The following is a 25,699-nucleotide window of genomic DNA, read 5'->3' on the forward strand; positions in this document are numbered from 1 at the left end:
CCTATCTCGGCCCCAAACCAATTTGAAGCCCCCTCCCCAGAGAAAACCACTGTTAAGAGTTTGTGTTATTCTCCAGACCCTTTGCTCCCCCTTTCCTTAGTTCTGTACATCTGTGCAGATACATTCGCAACAAATAAAGTATTTTGACTTACAGCATTTTTTAAGTTAAATGTGTATTTATTTTGCATCTTGGCTTTCTCCATCAGCAAAATATCTTCGAGAACTTTCAATGTCAGTGCCTATTGGTCAACTTGTGTTCTCCCCTCCATGGCTGATTTTACCACTTCTCCTGTTTATTATGCATTCTCATTTTTTCCCTGATGCCAACAATAGTGGGGCAAATGCATTTGTATTTATAACACTGTGGCAAGGTCATAATTTTCTTAATTAAAGAGCCTTCCTAAATTATAAAAAGGAAAATCATTAGAGAAAAATATGAGTAGAGATCTTCATTCTTATTGGTTATTGGAAAAACTAAAGATGAGAACACATGTGTCCATCCAATGTATAAAACATAAGAAGGAATCATAACTCCCCCGTTTAGCAATGATGTAGGAAGAGTGGTATCTCGAACATTGCTGACTACAATTTAAAAGGTGTGTGCAATTTTCAGAGGATGGTTTGAACCGTTTCTAGGGTATCTGTCTTAGGAAAGGATTTTGTGCTTACAGAGGCATGTTCCCCTTTTTTTTTTCCTTGTAGCTCTGATCTTAACCTTTCTGGCTTGCAGAGCCCTTGAAGATGTTGACAAAAGCCATAGGCCATGTGAGATCAGGGCTGAAAATGTATCTTGAAGAGGTGTCAGCACATGGTAGTAGATGGAACCATAAGGTTCATCTGATGGAAAATGAAAGACGCTGTCCAGTGCACACATGTACATCTTCTGGTGGTATTTCAGGAGCGTGCAGCCCTTCTGGAAGCCAAAGCCATGGCTCCATAAATGTGGTTTCCATACTCTACTACTAATCTTCCCAAAGGTGTTGGCTGTTAGGGAGACCCAATAATGAGAAAGGCTGTGAATGGAGCAGGTGCAGTACATTTCCTCCAATATCAGAAATAGCATCCATTCATTCATTCCACAATCACTGCATGAGCACCTACTATGTGCTTGGTCCTGGGGTCAGCACCGCTCACTGGGTGTGGTCCCAGCCTACTGTATCCAAAAGAGTTCATTAGAAGGGAACCTCCAACAGAATTAAAGTTGACTAGAGAAGCAAAGAGCTCTTTCATAAAATCATTATTCCAGTTGGGTTGACCCAGCCAATCTCAAAAAAACCTTCAATGTGGGGATTGTCCCAGTGACATTAGCGGATTTGATTTTGATTTATAGAACGCAAAAGCTTTTGGGAAGCATCCAGCATGCCTTGCATATGTGTTCTCAGAAATGTTTTTCATAAACCTTTTTCTTGCAGGTACTCAGATTTGGCAACATTAGCTCTGTAGGGCGAATTGGAGTTTTCTGGATAAAACTGCGTAACTTGTCTTTGTGCACAAGCTTTGTTGCAGGGTTCTGGCTAGGAGAAAGGGAGGAATACCACCAACTCTAAACCTGTGTTAATTTTGTTTAGCTTAATTGGAAATTCTTGGCATCATCATTTTTGCAACACCTATTATGGGGTAGAAAATGCAATATCAGAAGTGAGGAAAGAACTGTAATGGGAACTTTGGGTGAGTAAGTAACAAATAAACTATATTTCAGGTTTCTTGTATTTCAAAGCGAGAGTGGTATTGCTGATTCCTAGTTGGTTTTGAATGATTTATAACCTTTTATTTGTGGTTGAGTGTTGCAGTCTATGTTGTCATGGAAATTCTATTGAATTTATAGGTCCATTTATCCAGAATGATTTTCCAGACTTCATTTCATGGTGAATCATGTGGCTGTTACTACCAAGTACAAAGCAATTTCTAAAAAGTTTCATATTACAAAGAGCACAAACAGTGCGGTGGTTATTTTCGTGTTTTTGAAATACAAATGAGTTCCAGACGCACCTAGGGATCCCCTCCCCCACCACTGTGTCCAAGGTGTTAAGCTCCACTGCATTTTAGAACCCAACCTTATGTGTAACGTAGTTACGCAGGCAAGGAACGGTTGTTTTAATTGAAAAGAAAAGTTATTACCATAACTCCAAGAGCAGGTGAAAGTGGTCTTGAACTTACTGGTTTGCGTGTAGGGGTGAAACTGCTCTCCTAGTCTTTGAGCCCCATCACAGCAGACATGTTTGTCTCCCTTTAGAGATCGGTCGCAGCGGGAAAAGGGAAGGAAAGACAAAATGCTTTACCACATCCGTGGGCCAGGTTTCCCACCACAGTGGGTAGAGACAAGGTCTCTACACCTCAGCACTACTGACATTTTGGGCAGGATAATTCTTTGCATTTGGGGGGCTTTCCTATGCATTGTAGGGAGTCCAGCAGCATCCCTGGCCTCTACCCACTAAATGCCTGTAGCACCCCTTCCAGAACGGACAACCAAACACGACTTTAGACCTGGCCAATGTCCCCTAGAGTCTGAAGTCACCCATGGTTGAGAGAACCAGTACTCTGGAAACGTTGTGCTGAATCCTGGAGATAACTAACAGGGGCTTCTCATTGCTGGTGGGAATTCTGATCCAGATGTTCTATGGAGAGGATTTTAAACGTGTGCGTTCTGGGTCCAATGCCTGGGTTTGAATCCCAGCCTTCTTACCACTTAGACAAGACCTAGTATCACAGCTTTAATTTCCTTTTCTATAAAATGGGGATATAAATAGTACCCCTGTCAAAAAGTAATGGTGAGGATAAAAGGCATTAATTCATGTAAAGCAGGCTAAGAATCGGCTCCATTTAAGCCACCCTTGGGGAATGTTTCCCTGGACATGCTACCTTGGCTTCATCTGCCATGTCTGTCTTGAGGGAATGGGTGGGGAAGAGGGGACGCGTGGTCTAGGCTGGCGAGGTTCTACATGCTCAGGGACTGTCACCTCAACTTGCTTGTCAAGCAGGTGAGTTCTCTCTATCCTTACCCTCAGGTTTAGAGTGGTCCCCATGGAAGAGAATGGGTCCCACAGAGGGATGCAAACTCTTTCCCGCTCATATGATTAGGTGGCATTATACTCTTGTTTATTCTAGTCTCAAAAGCAGCAGGTCATGAGTTTTATGTATTATTGAAAAATCATATACAAAGAGGAAAGTGAACAAACAATACAGCTGAATGCATTTTCGTACTCTTGCAACCAGGCCTCAGATGAAGAAAGAGCACTGATTAGCACCCCCAGAATACCTTTTCCGCTTACTGCCCCCCAATGGGTAACCACTGTGTTGGCTTCTAACTGCATGAGTTTTTCCTGGTTTTGTACTTCGTTTTAATGGAATCACACCGTTTACCCTTTTTAAAACTTTTAATGCTTTGAAAAAATTATTTTGTTATCTCCCTTATTTGGCTCAGCACTGTTTGTGAGATTTGTCTATACTGTTACTGATAGTTGTGCCTATGCCATGGTGTGACTGTGTCGCAATTTCTTTATTGATTCCATTAATAATCGGTGTTTGGTTTCCAGTTTGGGATGATTGCAAATAATCCTTTCACTAACTTATTTCCATTTTTTTTTTCCTGTTAACTAACTGTTAAAGATATGTGCATCATTTGGGAGTCCGCAATATGCCAGAACTTGGGTGGTGCTTGACTTATTTTGTTTACTGCTCACTATACCCCACTGGCGTGTTTCTTACCCTCCATTTACTCATGGGGATGTTAAGGCTCAGAGAAGGCGACTGATTTCCACTGGGTCACACAGCTAATTCAGTGGGAGAGCTGTAGCTCCCCATTCCCTTTCCTGAGTACATGAAAAGGGTAGCTGGCCAACATATAGGTGGATGTTGAACCTGCCTCATTTGTGCCCAAACTGACACCAAGCGGTAAGAAATAATTCATGAATCATGTGTAGCAAGTCCCTGAAGAACTGAATTTACTACTATAAGCAAGAAAGAGCCTGAATGCGTCCTTACTGAGGGAAAAATGCAAAGATGAAATATTTACGTGACTAATCAGATGCAGCATTGAACCAGAAATTCTAAAAATCAGCTGATAAATACTTAGAATGGCTCAAACAGGTAACACACAGAGACTTTTGGAAGAGGTCCCTGAAACCATCCCCGCACCTCATTGTATGTGAGTCACAGCCCTCGTGTGCACTTTGGATTCTTCTGCCCCCAAAATGTGGATTCCTGCTGTACAGTAGTTGAAGATAATACCATGTTGCAGGGAAAATAAGAAAACAAAGGAAATAATTAAGGATTAGTGTACTCTGTGATTAATGATATTGTATAAAGCAAATGTTTTAGAACGTTTATTTAAATGCTACCTTGCCTGCAAAGGTGCTGAATACCTACTATTTCTTTGGAACACCTTTCTTCTAAAAATAATCTGCCGGTGAAAGCTGGCTGTTTCTTTGTTACGCTTTGTGGCAAAGACTCATTGGGATGTTGGCTGGTCTTTGGAAACAATTTATCTTCACCTTAGTTCATCTATCCCTTCTGTTATTTCTGGTCATAAAGAAATAAAGATACATAATAATAAAAAGGGAGAGCTGCTCATCTGTTCTTACTTTACCAAAGCATGTGCTTCGTGATGTGATGAGGGAAGTAATACCCCTGTTGGACAGAAGGGGACACTGAGTCTTGGAGCTCCCAAGTGTCTTCAATATACAAATCAGGTCTGACTCTACAGCCCAAGCTCTTGGATCTCCATTTATGTCCCCCAGTCGTGTTGTCTTTGCTATAAGCCACAGGAGTGTGAACCGGATTGTAACAGGTGCTACATTCTCCAGCCTGTTTGAAGGAACTGAATGAAGATGATAGAATTCAGAGCTCAAGGAAGCTCAAAAAATAACTGGCTTGCAGAATGGTTTTAGAATGTGATACATAGTCACATATACACGTATCCTACATAGGTGCTTAAAGTCGGTCCTGACCTTTGGAGGTGTATTTCTCATTCAGTTTTGGGGGCAGGCAAGTTTGAAATTTGTAGAGCAGGCGTGGCTCAGTCAGTTAAGCATCTGACTCTTGATTTCAGCTTAGGTCATGATCTCAGGATTCATGGGATTGAGCCCCACGTAGGAGTCTGTGCTGACAGTGCGGAGCCTGCTTGGGATTCTGTCTCTCTCCCCTCTCTCTCTGCCACTCCCCTGCTTGTACTCTCTCTCTTTCTCTCTAAAATAAATACACTTTCAAAAAAATGTATATAAAAAAAGAAATGAGGATGCATGAATTACTTGACAAGGAATTAAAAGTATTTAAAAAAATTTGCAGAGGGGACTGGAAATTCTAACAAGAGTTGACATTGTAGTCTCGAGTCCAAAGGCTGGGCAGTTAGGCAGAATTTCTGTGTCAAAATCTGGAGGCAGAATTCCTTCCTGTTAGGAACACCTCACACTTTCACCTGATTGGATGAGGCCCACCACATTATGGAGGGTAATCAGCTTTACTCAAAGTCTACTGATTTAAATATTAATCACATTTATGGGGTGGCTGGGTGGCTCAGTCAGTTGAGCCTCCAGCTCTTGATTTCAACTCAGGTCGTGATCTCATGGTTGTGTAATCGAGCCCCAGATTGGCTTGGCACGGAGCATGGAGCCTGGTTAGGATTCTCTCTCTCCCTCTCTCTCTGCCCATCCCCAGCTCACTCTTGCTCGCTCTCGCTCTCTCTCTCTCTCTCTCTCTCTCTCTGTCTCTCTCTCTCTCTCTCTCTGTCTCTCTCTCTCAAACTAAGTAAGTAAACTTTAAAAAACCCAAAAAGCCACTAGGGATAAAAATTTCATTAATGCAAAGCAAAATACCCATATTATTGGTTCTGAATTCAGAGTATTTGTCATGTATTTTTGTATAATATATAGTGTGTATTTATCAGGCTTTCCATAATTTAAATGACTAGATTAAGTTATGTTGGGGTATCAAAATTTCAGACTAGTTACTTGGGCGCAAAGACTTTGAATTTCTTGTCGATTAAAAAGAAAGTAGTATAATCTGTGTTTAGCAGACCCATACCTGGAGCCACTTAGCTTTTCACAGTTGATTTTGGTGTATATTTGCACTTTCCTGAGCATTTTCTCCAGTGGTTTAGATCCGTTCATTCTCTTAGCTAATTCTGACCCCTCCTTGCTATTCATTTAGTTACTTATTCCTATAGATAGGAAGAACCTCATTTTAGTCTTTTTGGCTTTATCATTACTGTGTCCTTGCTTCTAGCCACTCTGAGCCCTCACTCATGTTATTCACGCCAAAATAACTTACTGTTGATGATGAAAAGCACTCTTAAAGACACAGCTCTGACTCGGCAGATGTACTTACTGCCTGCATCGGTCTTCCTATGTGATGGCAATGGCAGAATTAAAGACCTAGCAGGTGCATTGTTGAGTGCGTATGATCCTGCTTAAGCGCAGTTATGGGTCAGCGCAATCCAAAAGTCAAGTTGGATTAAGAACCTATTATGCCCAGACTTCAATTCCGGTATCATCCCATCCGAGCGATCCAACAAGTGGAACCAGCAGATCATTAACTGGGCTTGGAATTATACTTTGCTTTTACTGTACATTTTTATACTTGAGCAAGTGTTTCTGGTCCACGACCATGTTCTCAGCTGGCTTATTCCAGATTGGTGCCAAGCGTGATCAGAAAACTCCCATTTCTCCTCTTGGGTTGTGTGATACCTCCTGTGTGGTTTTTAATTGCGCTGCTGCCTTTCTCATTACCATCTTTATCTCATCCCGTTTACATTTCATCTCTAGCAGTTCCTGTGTGTTCTTCCACTCTCTAAATGATGCCCAGCAGTATCTGGAAATGTCTAGTGAATCTTTCAGTAGGTTACCTTTCGTCTGAACTGTGTGCTCTTTCCTTACTTAATTTATCACAATGTTTTTTCTTGGGCATTGTTGGTACGGGGGTGAGGTGCATGCTGAAGAGATATACAAGTTGTTTGAAATTAAAATGTGGAGCTTTCTGAATCACCGAAGAAGTTTCTGCTGGATTTTTCTACTCGCAGAATTTTGGGATCCTTGCCTCTTGCCTCCATTATCATGGAGATGTGAGAGCTGACTTAGGCACGCAACTGTAACATTAGGTGATAGAAACTCCACCTTAAAAGAAATGTCCCCTCCCACCCATCACCACATTACTTTAGTATTTATTTACTGTATGCCTCATTTGTCCAAGAGCCATTCATTGCCTTATGTGTTTTGTGATACATTTAACTACAACTCTAACTTTGGCATTCAAAAAAAAGAAAGAGTTAACTTTCTCTAATTATTAATATTTCAGTCTTTCTAAGCACAGACTGGGTCTTCATCTGTCATAGGGCCTTATACATAATGGGCAGTAAGCAAATATTCTTGTTCTTTGTAAGGAAGCACAGTAATTAAGACCTTGAACTCTAAGATTAGAAAGATGAGGTTCCTATCCTAACCCCTCCCTCCCTCCTTAACAGCTTTGTAAATTTTGGAAATCCTTGGTTTCTTTGGCTCTAAAATGAGGATCATGGTGGTTCTTACCTCAGTGAGTATTAATGAATGATACTGTAGTACCTGGCATACGGTAAGCACTCACTAAATGTTTAGAATATAACAACATTAATGAAAATATAGAAGGCTCTAGTTTTCACTTATGTTGTTTGTGTTCATTCAGCTTAACACTACTAGGGATGTAGTGATTCAATTTGGAAGGCAAGCATTAAGATAGTTTTTATACCAAATTGCAACTAGACTCATTTTATTTTATTTTATTTTATTTTAATTTTTTTTAAAATTTTTTTTCAACGTTTATTTATTTTTGGGACAGGGAGAGACAGAGCATGAACGGGGGAGGGGCAGAGAGAGAGGGAGACACAGAATTGGAAACAGGCTCCAGGCTCTGAGCCATCAGCCCAGAGCCCGACGCGGGGCTCGAACTCACGAACCGTGAGATCGTGACCTGGCTGAAGTCGGACGCTTAACCGACTGCGCCACCCAGGCGCCCCTAGACTCATTTTAAATACAAGGTGGAAAATGGTGCAAGGCAGGAGGAACGGAAAGTTAAGTGAACCTTTTGTTGGCAACTCTGTATGTTCCTTGCTTGTGCCCTACAACAATAGAGCATTGACCTTGGTCAACCTTATGCTCACACTATCCATTTCATCCCCCTCCCATTACTTGGTAATGTTCATCCAGGCAGTGTCTATATTCATCCAGGCAGTGTCTATATCTGTATCTGTATCTTAGCGTATGCCTCCTGGTCACTGGTAGGGCGTTTTATTTTTGTGCAATTCTTTTTTCCAGATGTCAGGTTATGCCATGTGATACCCTATGTTATCTATCACCTTGATCTGACCAGAGACATGCCTGGATATTTTTCCAGCCCAGCCATTCCACAGTGCAGACTTGTAGAATCATCCATCCAGGTCTGTGAGGCTTGTGCATGATTTTGAAGGATTTTGTAGAACTGGTCCCTTGATTGTGTGCTGCTATATATGGTCTACCAGTGACTTTTTAGTTGATGTTAATATAGTTTGTTTCTATGGGTGAGAGGACTTACATGTCTATGGCACTCTGCATGGTGGAGGCACATCCATTTATACAAAGTTGATCTAGCTTTCCTTCCCTTGCAAAGAAGGTCCTGGTTGGGATAGACTCACTCACTTAAGCTGTAGGTTTTCTTGAAGAACCAAATGGTCTAATCTCAAACGTATTTGGAAAATAGTGACTTTAGGATATAATGTCCTTAAATACCATTCCTTATTCAAAGGAACCAGAACCCACCCAAGTTATGGCCAATTTTTGGGCTGGAGCCGGGAAAAGACAAGATTGAGTCTAGAACATCTGTGACCGCTAATAAGGAGATGCTAACAAATACAAAATAACAGGGATATAGCAGAATGACAGAGGAATCCATTTGAAGGGTTTCCTACTGTGCAAAAGACCTCCTATTGAGACAGTTTGAATGTTAAAATAAATAATGCTAATGGATTATAACCCATTGAGTAAAACAAAATAAATGAGTACATATGGATTTAAATAAATGAATGAATGAATAAATGAACTGTGGAGAAGGGTAAGCTTTTTCTCACTCTAGAATCCCATTACTGCACATAGAATGGATAATACAGTTAGAAAATCATCAATAGACACTAACATTAGTGGATGAAAGTTAGATGATGAACAATATATGTAATCTCAAATAGCTCCATACAAAGTACTTTTCAATTATAGAAGGAATATTAATGCCTTTATAGTGGAGAGGCCTGGTAGACATCAACTTAACCGTAAGATCAAGTTAAACACCCCTAGTGTTGGGAGGAATCCACACAATGCACTTCCTGATATGATGCACTGTGAAGACAATGTTACTACTGTGGAACCCTTTCCCAAATGCATCACCTGAATCTAACCCTGAGAAACCATGAGGCAGACCCCTCATTCTACCTAACAACTGGCCTATGCACTTCATTCGCACTGTTCAAATTAAAAAAAAAAAAAAAAAAAAAAAGGACTGAGTAACTGTTCCAGATGAAAGTGGGAGCTAGAGGGGTCAGCAGAAAGAGACAAGAAAACGAAATGCCAAGCTTGATCCTAAATTGGATTCCTGGACTAAGAACCAGAATAATGATCTATAATGGACTTTATTTGGGCATTTGCCAAAATTCAAAATGGACTGTGAATAAGATAATAGTATTGTATCAATGTGAAATTTGCTAATTTGAATAATTATACTGTGCTTATGTAAGAGAGTGTCCTTATTCTTAGAAATTATACACTTAAGTATTTAGTGGTAAAGGGGCATATTTCTCTCAGTTACTACCCAGTGATTCGTAAAAAGAAATTGTGTATCTGTGTGCGCACACACAGAGAGAAAGGATACAAATGGGATAAAGGGTACATAATTGGTACTGGTAAAGGCTGTGTGGAACAGTTTGTAGATCTCTCTGTTGCCAGATTTTCTGGATCTTTTCCTTCAGTTTATGTGTGCCATGATTCTTCAGCAAGACGACTGACGCACTAAGCATGCCTTAGATTCACTTTATTAGGAAGCACACGCTGGGGAGTAGGCTCTGGGGATGGCTTTTGGGAGCAGATACGGAAAGCCGATGGGCTACTCAGGATATTTATTTGCTGGCCCAACACCTTCCAAAGATATTCGTGGGAGATAGTTTTCCAGCTTCCGCCCAAATTTGTCTCAACAATAACAACACAACATTTTAAAGTCCAGTTCACTCAGCAAAGCTTCATCCACTTATTACTCTCATATTTAACATAGTTTCCAAAGTTAACATAATTCACGAGACTACAACTTGAGAGAAATAGCAAGGAAAATTGATATTTCAGAATTCTGCTACTGTTCTCTTTATGAGACATTTTATTATCCTGATGGGTGGAGGCATGACTCAAAGACATTTTCTGAAAATGAATTTCCTCACCCGGTCGTAAATGAAAATGCCCTTGAAGAGGTCTTAAAGTATTTTGTATCAGACACTATTCAGGTGATGCATTAAACAATTCCACCCCTGCTCATGGGCTGTAGAATAAGAAAAACTTCTGTGAGCTTACTTAATTTGAGGGCCCGACTTTTGAAAGGAAAATGAAGTGTATTTTCTGAATGTACTTGTGTACCAAGTTTCTTTCTTGGGTTAGTAGCATTGCACATGAAACCATTCACCTAGTATTAGACTGTTTTAGTCTGCAGCTCACTGAATGGATTTTTCTCCACGTAAATGCATGATGTCTAAAACGGTCCAAACCTAAAGGCAACACATTTGTTAAGAGGCCACCAGAATGGGTGAGAATTCACAGTGTAAAAATAATTCGCTGTAAGGAAGAAAATCCTCCAGAGGAATCTACCCATCTTTTTTTCATCCACTTAGGTGCCTGACTTTTCCAAGAAAGTATCCTGATTGGGCTACCTTATTTTACCTTTGAGAACAGAAATGTCCCCTTATTCTTAACATCTTAGGTAATTCAGGCAACATGGCTCTGTTTACCTTTGACCTATACGTCAGCTAGTTTTTCTAGTTTTCTGACTTCGCTTCCCCTCTGGGAATTCATCATTCAGCATCATATTTCCAAACTCCATCTGGGTGTAACCACACTCACATAATGGACATCTCCACACTCTATCGTGGAGAATAGTATCGCGTCATTTGGAAAAGTGGAAACATAGAGGTCACAGCAGAGAGCTAATGAGTGATGTAGGAGGTCTGATTTTCTGTAAGGAGTAGGATCATTCCAGAATTAGTGGAATGACATTCTTATTAGAAATTTTAGGATGTCTGTTGAATGTTAACTTTAAAATGTGATGATATTGGTGGTGATGATGATGATGATAGTGATTGGCTGAGCAGAGAGATGAGGTCTAGGCATGGGGCTACTATATACTACACGCTGACTCATTTGTTCCCCACCTCCCCGCTACCAATGGTAAATTTTGATTCCATAGATGAAGAAGCTGATGCTTTGAAATAAGACTGTTTGTCTGAGGTCTCACAGACAAGTAAATGAAGAAGCTAGAATTGGAACCCAAATCTGTTATTTTTATCATATATGTAGTCTTTCAAGAACATTCTATGGTCCATTTTCGTTCTCTGAATTGTATTAAATATCAAGGAGTGTTCAAGCATTAAGATGATAGAAGGATTTTGAGTTGATTTGTCTGTGTTCTGCTTTTTGAATAAGAAACTCTAACTAGATGTAAGAGAAGGATTTAAGGTTGAAAGGAGAGCCCTTGGATTTTACACTCTTCCTCTGATGTTTAATCTTAGCCAGGTTCACATCAACTTTCTGAAGCTCTGTTTCTTCATCTGTAACTGAGGGTAGTCATTTCTGCCCTGTCTTCATAGAGGTTATCAAATGACCTAAGTGAAATAATGTATGGTACAATTTTGCAAGCTGTAAAAATGTAACGCATTATTATCACCATCATTATGTTTCTTGTGGATTCGCTGAAATGTTCCATTTGGGCTATTTATCAAAGCCACTGAGAGACCCCTTCAGATTCGTCTGAAAGAGTATTGCTTATAAAGATGTGCCCATTTAAGCATTTGTAATTTTAATGTGTACATGGAATGAATCTCACAGGCGTACTTTTTTTTTTTTTTTTTTTTTTTACTACTTCAGGATGTTTCAATTCGTTAAAATTTTGCTTCCTGATAGGGAACTTTCACCATGACATGAATATCCGGCAATCAGAAGGTGTCAGTGTTATTTGCGTTGGGTAGCATGAAGACACTATAGCTATGTGAGAAGATGTGTGCTTGTATGGTATGTAGGGGTAAAATGATCTGACGCGTGGGGTTTGCTCTCAGACACTTTAGCAAAGAGAAGATACAGATAGATGGACACATTTGGCAAAGTCTTAAGAAGTGAGGAATCTGGGTACCTTGTGCTATTCTGTCTACTTTCGTGTAGGTTTGAAATTTTTCCTAACACATATTTCAATTGTTCTTTTACAGATGCAGATTTTCTTTTATAATCCAGATGACTTTGACAGCTTTCAAACCGCAATTTCCGAAAACAGAATAATCGGAGCCATGGCCATATTTTTTCAAGTAAGCTAACGGTGATTCAAGTACTTGAACCAGAGAGTTCTCTGAGTATTTTTTTTTTTAATTCGCCGAATTGTTCTATGTTTAATGAATGCATCTGTTTTCTCGTTTGCACCTGTCTAAATGAAAGATATTTCATATTGTCTAATGTGTGATTTAAAATGTAAATAAGTATGTTTAGAAACATAATGAAAATTTTTGCATGAATTATTCTGATTTTATTGCTACTTGACTGGTGCACAGATTGAAGAACACATTTATCATCTAAGTTACTTCACTGCTGAAGCGTTTTGAACAGGTTCCTTCAGCATGTTAAGAGACTGATGTTAAAAAAAAAAAAGGTGATTTTCTTTGGAGCAACTTTTAACTTGACATTACTTACAAGTAGATTAATAAATAGCATCAGTCACTTCTCTGAAGAGACCCCTTCTCTTTCCCTCCCCCAAATCCCCATGGTAACTAAAGTTTTCCCTGAGACCATTTCCAAATTAGTACAGTCATGAACCCGCATGCTTTCTTTTTTTGTTGTTTGTATTGAGCGTTCCTAATTCATGTGCTGCTTCTACAGCTAGAAGCCACAGTTTGCATCCTTCCATAGATAAGGCCATCCAGGCTTTTTAATAAGTCACATCAAATTAAAGTAGAGTTAACCATCAAGTGTCTTAAAAAAGTAGCTGAGAGGAGATCTGGCACTTTTTTGTGTGGAAAGTAACCTGAGTAGTAGGTATGTGACTTGTCCTTCCGTCTTAAAATTTGCCTGAAGACCACATACCAGTGTTTCTTCCATCAGTGAGCCATTGTTGGACAATGTCTTTCTGACAACTCAAAGGGATGTGGGAGACATCAGAACCTTTTCCACCATGGGTCTTTAACCCCTGCCTTAAAGGGGCAAGCTTCTTTGTCTTTGAGAAAGAGCCAGTCTTGTTTGGAATATGTTAATTTCACTACTCTTTTTAGCTTGTGACCCATGATGGACAGTTTTGTCCACTGCTGTCTCTCCCTCTTAACCACCCTCTCTCCCTTTCCTTTCTTGGGTAAAAGCCTCAAATGGGAGATTATATGTGAGAAATTGAAAAACTTAATATTCTGCTTCAACCTCAGAAACAGTGAGCGTGGTGGTCATTAGGGTTGGTTATGGCACTGTTTTTCAAACTGTGGGTTCTGACCTAGCAATGGGCCATGAAATAATTTCAGCAAATCCTGCCAGCAGTTTTAAAATAATGAAACAGAATAGAAAGAAAAAAAAATAAATCAGAAAATATCAGAGTGTATGACACATAGTAAGGGTAAATATTTCTGTAGAACTTTTTTTTTTGGTAGAACCTTTTTTTTAGTTGTTTCCACACAGAGAGGCATAGTGGGTATGTACTTGGTAATGCTATTAAACATACTTCTTACTGTGGCTCATGGTCAAATATTTTGGAAGTTGTCTGTTTACGTATTTGCTTGGTATCTCTCGTTCTTCCACACATCTCTTTTCTATGATTACTTTCATAAACCACAGGTGAGCATAGTGTTTTAAGAGCTCACTCACTGGAGTCAAAACTCTTTGCTTTTGGGGCGCCTCGGTGGCTTAGTTGGTTAAGCATCCAGCTCTTGATTTCAGCTCAGGTCATGATCTCATGGTTCATGAGTTCAAGCCCCACATTGAGCTCTGTGCTGATAGCACTGAGTCTGCTTGGGATTCTCTCCCTCTCTCTCTGTCCCTTCCCTCCCCTGCTCTCAAAATAAATAAACATTTAGGGAAAAAAATAATAAAAAAAAACTATTTGCTTTTGAGTCCCTTCTCTTCTACTTAACAGGTGCATACTGGTGATAGAGTTATTTAAACTTTCCAACTTCAGTATTCTTTTTTTACTTGCATTTTTATATGTTTTTGTTTATTTCTTTAGACTTCCAGTAGCATGATAGATAGTTCTCCATCCCCTCACCTTCAATCTGAAGATGTCCTCAGGTCTAAAATGGGTCTCTTGTAGACAGCAAATAGATGGGTCTTGTTTTTTTATCCATTCTGATATCCTATGTCTTTTGATGGGAGCATTTAGTCCATTTACATTCAGTGTTATTATTGAAAGATATGGGTTTAGAGCCATTGTGTTATCTGTAGGTTTCATGCTTGTAGTGATGTCTCTGGTACTTTGTGGTCCTTGCAACATTTTCCTCACAGAATCCCCCTTAGGAGCTCTTGTAGGGCTGGTTTAGTGGTGATGAATTCCTTCAGTTTTTGTTTGAGAAACCTTAATCTCTCCTTCTATTCTGAATGACAGGCTTGCTGGGTAAAGGATTCTTGGCTGCATATTTTTTCTGTTCATCACGTTGAAGATTTCCTGCCATTCCTTTCTGGCCTGCCCAGTTTCAGTAGATAGGTCTGCGACTACCCTTATGTGTCTACCTTTGTATGTTAGGGCCTGTTTATCCCTAGCTGCTTTCAGAATTCTCTTTTTATCTTTGTATTTTGCCAGTTTTGCTAGGATATGTCGTGTGGAAGATAGGTTCAAGTTACGTCTGAAGGGAGCTCTCTGTGCCTCCTGGATTCCAATGTCTGTTTCCTTCCCCAGATTGGGGAAGTTCTCAGCTATGATTTGTTCAAGTACACCTTCAGCTCCATTCTCTCTCTTCTTCTGGAATTCCTATGATGTGGATATTGTTCCATTTGATTGGAGTATTTAGTTCTCTAATTCTCCCCTCGTGATCCAGGATTTTTTTTATCTCTCTTTTTCTCAGCATCCTCTTTTTCCATGATTTTATCTTCTGATTCACCTTTTCTCCCCTCTGCCTCTTCAATCTGCGCTGTGGCCACCTCCATTTTATTTTGCACCTCGTTTATAGCATTTTTTATCTCCTCATGACTAATTTTTAGTTCCTTGATCTCTGCAGCAACATATTCTCTGCTGTCTTTATGCTTTTTTCAAGCCCAGTGATTAATCTTATGACTATTATTCTAAATTCTTGTTCCATTATATTGCTTATATCTGTTTTGATCAATTCTTTAGCTGTCATTTCTTCTTGTAATTTCTTTTGAGGAGAATCCTTCTGTTTCATCATGTTGGCTACTTTTCTGTCACTTATGCGTTTTAAAAGCTTGTTGTGTGCTCTGCACCTGCGATCACTGCTATATTAAAGGAGGGTGATACACTCTCCGGGGCCTGGCCCGTCAGGAGGTGTTTTTTGGAAAGTGTTACTTGCTCTCCCTTGTTGTGACTTTGGTTATTTTATTTCCCTACTTGCAGTGATGTTTTGGACCCTCCACCAGGTGTGCTCTGATTTTTTCCTTCAAGTAGCCCTCTGGCCTGTCAGATTGTCCCAGTGTATCCCTGGTAGTGACTCAGTCTCCTTTCCTCCCAGCCTCTTAGAGTTCAAAGCCCTTTGGCTTTAGCCCTTCTTTGTTTGAGAGATATCAGAAGTTCAGATTCCCCTACTTCTTCATTATGTTGGCCTCTCTCTGTTTTTATTTATTCTTGAGACAGAGAGACACCGAGCATGAGCAGGGGAGGGGTAGAGAGAGGGGGAGACACAGAATCTGAAGTAGGCTTCAGGCTCTGAGCTGTCAGCACAGAGCCCGATGCGGGGCTCAGACTCACAGATTGTGAGATCATGACCTGAGCTGAAGTTGGGTGCTTAACTGACTGAGCCACCCAGGCGCCCCCCACCCCCCACCCAACCTCAGTATTCTTATCTGTGAAATGAAGATAGCAACTTCTACACCATCAAGATTAAAGTAGTCATTAAATGAAGCCCCTAACGTGGGTCCTGGCACATGGTAGACATTTGATCAATGCCAAATAAAACATGTATCCATATCCATGCAATTCTTTATCTGTGGGATGGAGACCTATGGTGTATGTGTCTTTGCGTGAACAGAAGTCTATTTGGGGCACTGCCCTGTGGGCAGGTCACTTGCATCTAAACCATGATTGGTTTGCCTTCCACAATACTTGAGGTCACTTGAGCCATTTTTAAGCAATACCCACTTCCACGGTTAATCCCTTGTTTTCTGTTAATGTCCTCTTGGCATGCTGTTTTTCTTGTAGTTGAACCTCTACTCCTATAGCCTCACCGTCAGATCTACCCTCTCCTCCTTCTCTGTCATGGCCACTCATGCCCAGCCCAACCAGGTCCTACTTTATAGGGCACCTTCCTTGGAGGAAAACAGATTTTAAAAATGTTTTTATGAGTTCTGAAAGAACCAGTTCACCATATGTGCTACCCAATAGCTTTCTATTTTTCTAGCTCTGTTAACTCTTGTGAAATGTGAGACCAATTAGAGTCTTAGGCGGGCAAAGCACATTGGTATACAAACCAGCAAAATGCTTCAGTGTGAAATCTAGGGTTTGAATTGTTAAATTATTTCTAGGACATGACTACTACTTTACGCACAAAGGTATACTTTCTCTGATAAGTCCTCTTCAAAATTTTGGCTTGCTGCCCTGTGTACACAAAATACAGGATGGATAATATAAAATAGAACAGAAATTTTATTTAGAGACCAGCTGTGTTGAGCTGCTTCCTTTGTTTTCCTTATAAGCCACAGATGCATTTATACATTGCAGCTAACACTACGTTGAGCAGCGGAGAGGAGGAGAGTATTATTATCACTTTAATTTGGCCGTCTAATTAGATTCCATACTTTGAGATCATTGTAGTTTGCATCTTTCTATAAGAATGTTAAATTGGGGGGCCACCTTGGTGGGTCAGTTGGTTAAACGTCTGACTTCAGCTCAGATCATGATCTCAGGGGTCGTGGATTCAAGTTCCAAATAGGGCTCTGTGCTGACAGCTTGGAGTCAGGAGCCTGCTTCGGATTCTGTGTCTCCCTCTCTCTCTGTCCCTCTCTCTCCATCTCTCTCTCTCTCTCTCTCTCTCTCTCCCTCTCTCTGTCCGTCTCTCTCTCTCTCTCCCTCTCCCTCCCTCTCTCAAAAATGAATAAACATTAAGAAATTTTTAAAAAATGAATGTTAAATCGGGGAGTTTGGTATTTTTCCCCCAAGTAGTCAGATAAATCTTGATATATATTTTCAAATTCAAGCCTGGGATCTCACATTTTGTTATTGAAAAAGTATTTGTCATCTGTTCAGCACAGATTCAGTGCCAGGAAGGGCATTAGTTGCTACATTAGGCTACAATAAATGCGATCAGCTCCTGCCCACTAGGACCTCACTGTCACAGTCGCATGTGATAATGGCTAGAAAGAGGTGAGTGGAGAAACTGTTCCATTTGTAAAGAGGCTATATGCTGACTTAGTGCTTATAAACACGCAGATTAATTGTCCAGAGTGACATGACGTGAATGACAAGTGCAGGTCTAGGCGAGGCTCCTAGTTCCATGTAGATGGTATAGCCTTGATGTTAGCTCACTCCGTACGCTAGAATAATTTTCTTATGGATTCAAATTGTTGTTATCTTTGTTTCTTTTTCCTTGCTTATTATGTGCCTGTTATTCTGAGTAATTTCAGCTCTCCCACGGCCTTTGCTGTGATTGGATATTATGAAGTTCATAATGTTTCCAAAACACTGAAACAAGCACAGACCTGGTGGGCACATGGTTGACCAAGGGACCTTAGGTTGGCTTAGACTAGAGGTTGCCTGCAGGTGCGCCTCTTGTAGCTCACAGGCATGATTGTTGAACCTACAGAGTGTTTATAGTTCTTCAGTTAAATATGGCAGATATTACATAAAATGTCCTGATGATGTGGCAGTAATCAAGATGTGAGTAGTGGCTGGCTGTCTGCTCTGGAGGGGGCATACATTCCCATTGCAACACAATCTCCAGTCAATCTCCTCATGCTTTCGTGTCAACATGATCTTAAGATCACGACCCCATCCTGAACCCCAGTAACCTTGAATGGTGGCTGACATCTTTTGATTACAGACAGAGTTGAAGGTCACTCTCAATGCTGAAAGACGGTGAGCCATGTCTCCCCCAAGTGCTTTGCATGAACACCACTGCGGGAAGGAAGGTTCACTTCCATGCAGGGGAAATGATGAATCATGGCAGCCACATACGCTTGTGTACATTTGAGCCCACATGTTCTAGATGGTACATTCGTTTCATCGCCACTGGGGAGAAATGTATCTAGAGGAGAGAACATCTATTTTCTACTTCACACACACCTTTGGATCAACAGCCCTCTAGCAGATCTAGGGGCACGGCAAGACGGTAGGTTGTTGAAAGGCTTTTTTAGATAAATTAATTAGAATAAGAAATTGGCAAGAGATGGAGATATGTGTTGATAAACCACTAAAGGGAATAAGTGCTTGTGTAGCTAATTTATGTCAGTACAGAAATTAAAATAATTGTTTTCTGTTTGTTAAAGTAGACCCTCTACTATTCTTTGCTGTTAGCTTGATACGAATTCCTGTAAAAATATAAAATACCAAATGTCATTAAAATACTCCTTCAAAATAAAATATTCTGTTTTTCTGATAACAATCTACATAGCTTTTCTGTTTAAAGAAAGAAATATGAAAAGCTTATGCTGACAGGAAAGTTGAAATATCAGTGGAATGATTAGATAATTTGTAGAAGGATGCTTTACTTTGAAAGCAAGGCACAAAAGACTTTGATTGGCTCCAGCTTAAGTTTATTGAGTAGAGAGTACCAGGTGCTCAGAATGACTTTACCCCAATTTGGCCTGTATTTTTTAAGACCAAGAAATCTTCTGTCATCCCTGGTGGAATTGGTATTTCTTTCAATATGTCTCTTCACTGTTTGTCATTGAACACTTCCCTCCATTCCTGTCAGAATCCAAGTGGCTTCTGTCTGTGCAGCCTTCTCAATGGCTTTCCGTCTGATGCCCATACAAAGTTGGTATCCCCAAGCTTTTTGTAGTTTTGGTTATTGTAGGTTTGCACGTTTGATTGTGTTTTTCTCCAGGAAGCACATGATTATTGTCGAATTTACCATTTGGGGGAACGTCTCGTTTGTTTTACTGCCTAGTTGCCATTGTTATTGGCATGCCTAAAATTTTATTTGTATTTCCTGATTCCCTTGAACTGTGGAATTACAAACACATGATTTTTAGAAGAGCGTCTACATGTAGAAACTCTCTTAACGTGATGTTCTTACCAGCCTCCTTGCTAGACTTTTTAGGGCCTATAGTCTCTTCTGAGTCTTTGCATCAGACACAAAGATGTAAAATTTTTATTATGTCTGTATCCAAAGGTCCAGTCAATGGCATATGCCTTGTACATTTAAGAAATAAATAAATTGCATCTTGATTTATTTATGGTTCTTTTTGACAACCTATCTTCAACAACCTTGTTGAGATTTCTTTATTTAAGGTTTCATTTTTGCTCCTCCTGGGAAAGTTCATCCCCCTTGGGCCAGTATTTTCTTTTTCTGTTTCTATTTCCATTTCTACCCAGGATATAATCCCGGTCATTTGGTTTTCCCCGATGTCTCCAGTTCTGTCGTTTGCTCCTTCTTCGTTTCTGCCCTTACTTCATTGTTGAAAGCAAACTTCAAAACTCAAACGTTTCACAAGTTGCTAACCCATTCTTTATGTCGGTGGTGCAGACTGCTTAATTATATTTCTCCATCTGGAGAGGCTGAGTAATTAAATGAAATGGCAGCACCTGGGATTATTTATAGACCTTGAGAAGGCAGGAGGAGTTCTCGATGACTCATCTGTCTAGGGCCTGGAAGGAAGGCCTTTTCTCCACTTCCCTGCATTTTGCCTTCCCTCCCCCACCACAGGTAGATGTGATACGTCTGTCCTTCCGTTAACCCGCTGTTTCTCTTAGCATTCCATCTTGCATTAAAACTGTTACTTTACTTTCTCCTGTCTATACTGTGAGATCATTGAGGACTGGGAGTCTTCACTTGCTTATCACTGCATCTCTTGCAGATGACTGGCACTGTGGGTTGGTTGTGCAAATACTTCACCGGATGCGGTGGAGACACACGGGCTCTATAGTCCTGAATGCAAAGGAACAACCCATAGCCTGTGAGCTGAGGAGTATCAGAAACAGGCACTAGGAGACATAGGACCTGAGAATAGTAGAATGTAAACTCTTTGAGACTGAGGTCCATGTCCTGGTCCTGTTCTGTTTGTACCCCACCACCCACCTTTGCCTCACCCTCACCCCAGTGTCTTGACCTCAGTTACCGTTCAAGAAATATACACCGAGTAGGACTAAGTTATGCAACACCTCTCGGGGTCCTACCACAACATCAGTCATTTGGGTTTTTTGAAAGAGCATATCTAGGTGGTTGTGTAAGCTTCACCTAAAAGGGTCTGTGGTTACATAGAGGTTTAAGACCATCTCTTGAGATGGTCAAGGACATGAACATGAAGGCTATGAGTCTCCTGATTCACTGAGGGTGAATTCACTGAGGGTTACCAAACCCTCTGAGAATGGTCACCTGGGGCTCCATTGGGTCCAACATACTATCAGAGGGATGTATCTCCATTTATGCCCGTGGTTGTGAAAAGGCAACATGGCTTTACAAATTTTAAAGTGGCATTCAGTGACCTCAAAGGAGTGTTTTAGTGCCAAGAATATTGGGATGTATCTGTATGAGAGAATGTTTTTTTTATAAGATCTCGTACCAGAATGCTTTCATCTCAGTAGAAGGTGGATGGAGAAGCTTTTGTGGATTATTTTACTATATTTCTTTCTGGCTTGCCTCTGATTGTTTCTTATTTATAGCCTCCCTACGGTCTCTTTGTGATGTTGATGAGTTAGTGTGTGTGTGTGTGTGTGTGTGTGTGTGTGTGCGCACGCGTGTGTGTGTCTGCACGCGTGTGTGTGTCAGGGCACCTATGTACACATTTCTTTGAGTTTCTTGTTCTTGCTCTTCTTTGCATGTGTGTGTTTTTCTTCCTCTGTCCCTCCTTTCTCCTTCAGATTCCTTAAGTGAACAAAATGTCATATTTTCTCATTTATTTATTCATGCCCTCATTTGCTAACTCATTTGTTCATTCTGCAATATTTATTAAGCACCTTCTCTGTGTCTTTCTCTATGAAAATTGTCAATGTATCCTCAGATTTCTAGCCTGCCCTTAGAGTAGCTGGGGAACTGTAGGTTTTTAAGAGTTTGCCTTTCAATCCTTTCTTCCAAGGTGGCATCATTTTATCATTGGGGTAGGGAAGACGGATCAGGTAAGGGATGTGAGATATCAAGGAAAGAATATGCAATTCCATCTTGTGCACATTTTCAACATAGTAAATATGTCATTTTCAAGTATGAAGTTCCTATTTGTGAATTTTAGAACTGGGCTGTCCTTTCTCCTTTAAAACAAAAAAATTATTTATTTACTTTGAGAGAGAGAGAACGTGTGCTTGCGCGAGCAGGTGGGGGTGATAGAGAGAGAGAGGGAGAAATAGAATCCCAAGTAGGCTCTGTGGTGTCAGCCCAGAACCCCATGCAGGGCTGTGTCTCACGAATCATGAGATCATGACCTGAGCTGAAATCAAGAGTCTGTGGCGTTACTGACTGAACCACCCAGGCGTGCCTCCATTTCTTTTTTTTCTTCCACCTTTTTGCAGACCAAAACACCACTGTGAAAGTATAAATCATCTCTTTTATGCATGGTGACGTAAATCAATCTTTTTATTTTTTTAACCATCCTCTAGGAATCTTTTTCTTTTTTAAATGAAGAATACATTTGCTATCCTTGCTATAGATAGTTCTAATTTTTTTCTTATGTTTTAAAAAAAGTTTATTTATTTTTGAGAGAAAGAGAGAGCATATGCGTGAGTGGGGGAGGAGCAGAGAAGGGGGGTGGGGGCGGACAGAATCCCAAGCAGGCTACATGCTGTTAGCATGGAGTCCAGCTCAGGGCTCAATCCTACGATCTGAGATGAAACCAAGAGTCCTACACTCAGGACTCTCAAATGACTGAGCCCCACAGGCACCCCAGATCTTTTTATTTTTGTAACCATCCCCTGGGAGTCTTTTTTTTTTTAATGAAGAATACATTTGCTATCATTCCTAGAGATACCTCTAAGCTTTTTTTTGTTTTCACTTTTGACCAGTTCTGTTGGGAATGTGAAACAGGGCCCCCACTGCATAGAAAAAAAAGGGAGAGAGGGAGGAAAGAGGGAATGAAGGAAGTCAAGGAAGAAAGGAAGGAAGGAGGGAGAAACAGAGACAGGGAGAAAAAAGAAGAGGGAGGGAAGAACAAGAGAAAAGAAATTAGTAGTTATACCCAGTAACGATTTTTTAGTGGGAGAACACGTGAGTTGGTGTTAGCGCGTAGTGGTGAATTGTTAAAACTTCCTTCTGAGATGCTTTTCAGTATAATTGCAGTATACTAATTTGGTTCTTAATTTCTTCCTTTCCAGTTGCCGCTGTTTGAGTATCATCCTTCTCCCATTTTCCACATCCTTGGTTTTATCCAGTTATAAGTTCACTTCTTTCACTACATTACCTAGAAGTGTAATTTCCGAATGTTTGGGGTTGATTAGGAAGACTTTTTTTCTACACACACACAAATTAAAATACATATGTTCCAATTAAACTATTTTAACAGCTAATTGATTTCATAGGACTTACCGTCCGGTGAAGGCTAGAGTCATTTTTAATGTTCAGATGCAATTTCGGAGTAGATTTGTGGATGTACAACGTTGAATTTATAGCCTCTCAGGTGTTTTCAGTACATCTCTGGTCTGCAAATGGCCTGTAATTCAAATTTCCTCTTAGTGGACATTATGGAGGACAATTTAATAATTGGCAAAGCATCACATAATTAAGAGACTTTGAAAAAGACCACGTGCAAGTCTTCTTTAATTAAATCACTGCACTTCAAGGATGGTTACCAAGTACTTTGCCTGTGTACGTCCCTAAATGAAGAGTGTAGAAGCTGTCGTTTAGTTTACATTTGCGTTCTTTGGGCCAGTTGTTCTAATAGAAGTCACAGAATCTGCATGTCATAGTCTCAGAGAAAATCTGAGGAATTGTATAGCGATCCCCAAACAGGTGTCTCTGTCCACAGTAGAGAGACCCAGCTGTGAGGAGTTACGAGGCTGACCAGGATCCTCTAGCTCTTTGGGATCTGCCAAGGCGCGAATTCTAGTTTCATGACTTCCAATCCAGTCCTTATTTTTCCTAGCCTTGCTCTCCCTGAAGTGAGATCTAGTGGACGCTTTAGCTAGACCCTTTGGGAGATACAGTTAAAGCACTTTGCATCCCAAGAAGCGAGTGGCACTTCTCCGCACGCTGCCCATCCCCCCCCCCCCGACCCCCGGCGCTTTCCCCTCCTCCCCCAGGTCAGCTATTACAAGGCACTTATAAGTAGACTGCAAATGATGCTAATAAAAGTGAACATTTATTGTGGACATAACTCATAAAATGCCCAAATAAAGTGACTTATACTAGCTATTATCTTATTTAATTTTTACTGGGGCCCCTCAAGGTATTATTGAGTCCATTTTACAGATGCAGAAGCTTGAGGCATGGAGGTTTTTGTTTTTTTTCCAATATAAATTTCTCAAGATTACACAGGCCAGTACATGTTGGAGCCAGTGTTTGACAACAACAGTCCATCTCCAGGGTCTGTGCTCTTACTGGATTTCGCCCTGTGCTGTGTCTGGCAACCCTTGCTGGTCACACTGGGGTGACGGTGCTACCTGCATATAGTGGACAGAGACCAGGAACAATGTCCAACATCCTCTAGTGCACAGGACAACCCCCACAGCAGAAGAGCCTCCGGCCCAAAGTGTCAGTGCTGAGATTGAGAAACCCTGTTTCATGGTTAGCTAGTAAGTATTTCAGGACACTTGGACGTTTTAATCTCAGTGGATGGGGAAGCTGTTCGCATTACTCCGTCCGTTAGTCAATGGCTGTAGGAATAACTAAAAACTTCATACCTGAGAGGTCCCCGGTCCCTGGCCAACCAAGGTTTAATCAACTGGGATTTAAAGACAAGGCATGAAGATTTACATGGCAGAATCTTTAAATTGGCCCTGCTTTAAATCCGCCCAGGTATTCCGGGTTCAGCCCTTTAAATTAAAGAGCTCACATGGGTGTTTATTCCCAGATACGATAATAGTTTGTGAAAGAAGTACCAATTTGATAAAACATTCCCTCAGCCATAGAAAAGTAAACATAGGTAAGAACATGTGAAATGCCTTTGAACTTAAAATCAGCAGGAGGTGGTTTGAAAAACTCAAAGATCTACGAACCTCCCTTGTGGAGGTTATAGGGGAATCTGCCTCCGCAAAGCCCAGCCGCAATCCCATGGCACCGTAGAAGTAATTTCCCAGGGCAAGATTTTAAAACTATTAATGCTGGTTTTATTTTAGAGGTTTGTTATTGTCTCTTTGAAAATCTTGTTACCCTCTGTGCAGCTAGGCATCGTCCCAGAGGAATGATTAACCATCCTTATCTGTGTGGAATCCTGGTGCTACTCACCTGTGGTGCTGAAACACACAGTTGCCCATTGGAGAAGAAGCTTGCAACTTTCTTTTGTATTTGGGGGATACATTGAAACTATTGTTTTGTTTTCTCTTTCTGTAGCGTCTGAATACATATGGCATGTCTGTACCCACCTGAGGCCCAGAGCTTTTGTTTCTTTGTTCAGGATGATTGATGTTGGTCTCTGGAGGGCGCCTCTGACCCACACTTTCAAAGCACGTGCCCTGTACCACTTGGATAGTATTTGAAGACAGACCAGTTCGCATAGATCTTTCCTATTTGATGGAAATCCATGCAACCATTTTTACATGGTGTGAGAGCAAACCAGTGAGAAACTGAATTTCATGTATCTGTGGGAGACTTTTTATGATTTTCCAGCAATCTCCTTTCCTCTAACACCTTGATCTTGGGAAGACCTTTTAGCCAATTCTTGGGAATACCGTTGGGGTATTTTCTGGGAATGTGTCTCCTTTGATGTGTGAGGGACTAGGAGACAGACAATGGGGAGAACTTCCAAAATAGAAATATTTTATCCTCCTGCCTTTTCACTTGCAACAAATAAGTGCCCAAGTGGGATATAGGAAAAGGCACAGTAGTTAGGGCTCACATCATTTCTTTGTTAGGACTGCCCAGGTGTCTTTCGAGAAAATCCTTACCATTGGATCCCCCCCTGCTATGAAACATAACTATGCGTTGACTCGCCTGGACACATCTGTACAGCAGATGCTGTTTTTCTTAGCCTTTTGTGTTTTCTGGATATGTGTTAAGTTACGTGATTTTGGTGTGCATGCAAATTCCCAGGTA

At 40.7% G+C, this 25,699-nt stretch overlaps 1 protein-coding gene across 5 annotated transcripts in view; it reads left to right on the forward strand.

Annotated features, from left to right (window-relative positions):
• Window positions 1-25,699, forward strand: part of PTPRG (protein tyrosine phosphatase receptor type G) — a 718,204-nt gene that overhangs the window by 484,519 nt on the left and 207,986 nt on the right. For all 5 annotated transcript variants that reach the window (XM_011280147.3, XM_045051777.1, XM_045051779.1 and 2 more), the window contains one exon: window positions 12,443-12,538. In XM_011280147.3, the coding sequence (XP_011278449.3) occupies window positions 12,443-12,538 (96 nt within the window). The remainder of the gene's footprint in view (window positions 1-12,442; window positions 12,539-25,699) is intronic.

This window comes from Felis catus, chromosome A2 (assembly GCF_018350175.1).
Source record: "Felis catus isolate Fca126 chromosome A2, F.catus_Fca126_mat1.0, whole genome shotgun sequence".
NCBI lineage: Eukaryota > Metazoa > Chordata > Mammalia > Carnivora > Felidae > Felis > Felis catus.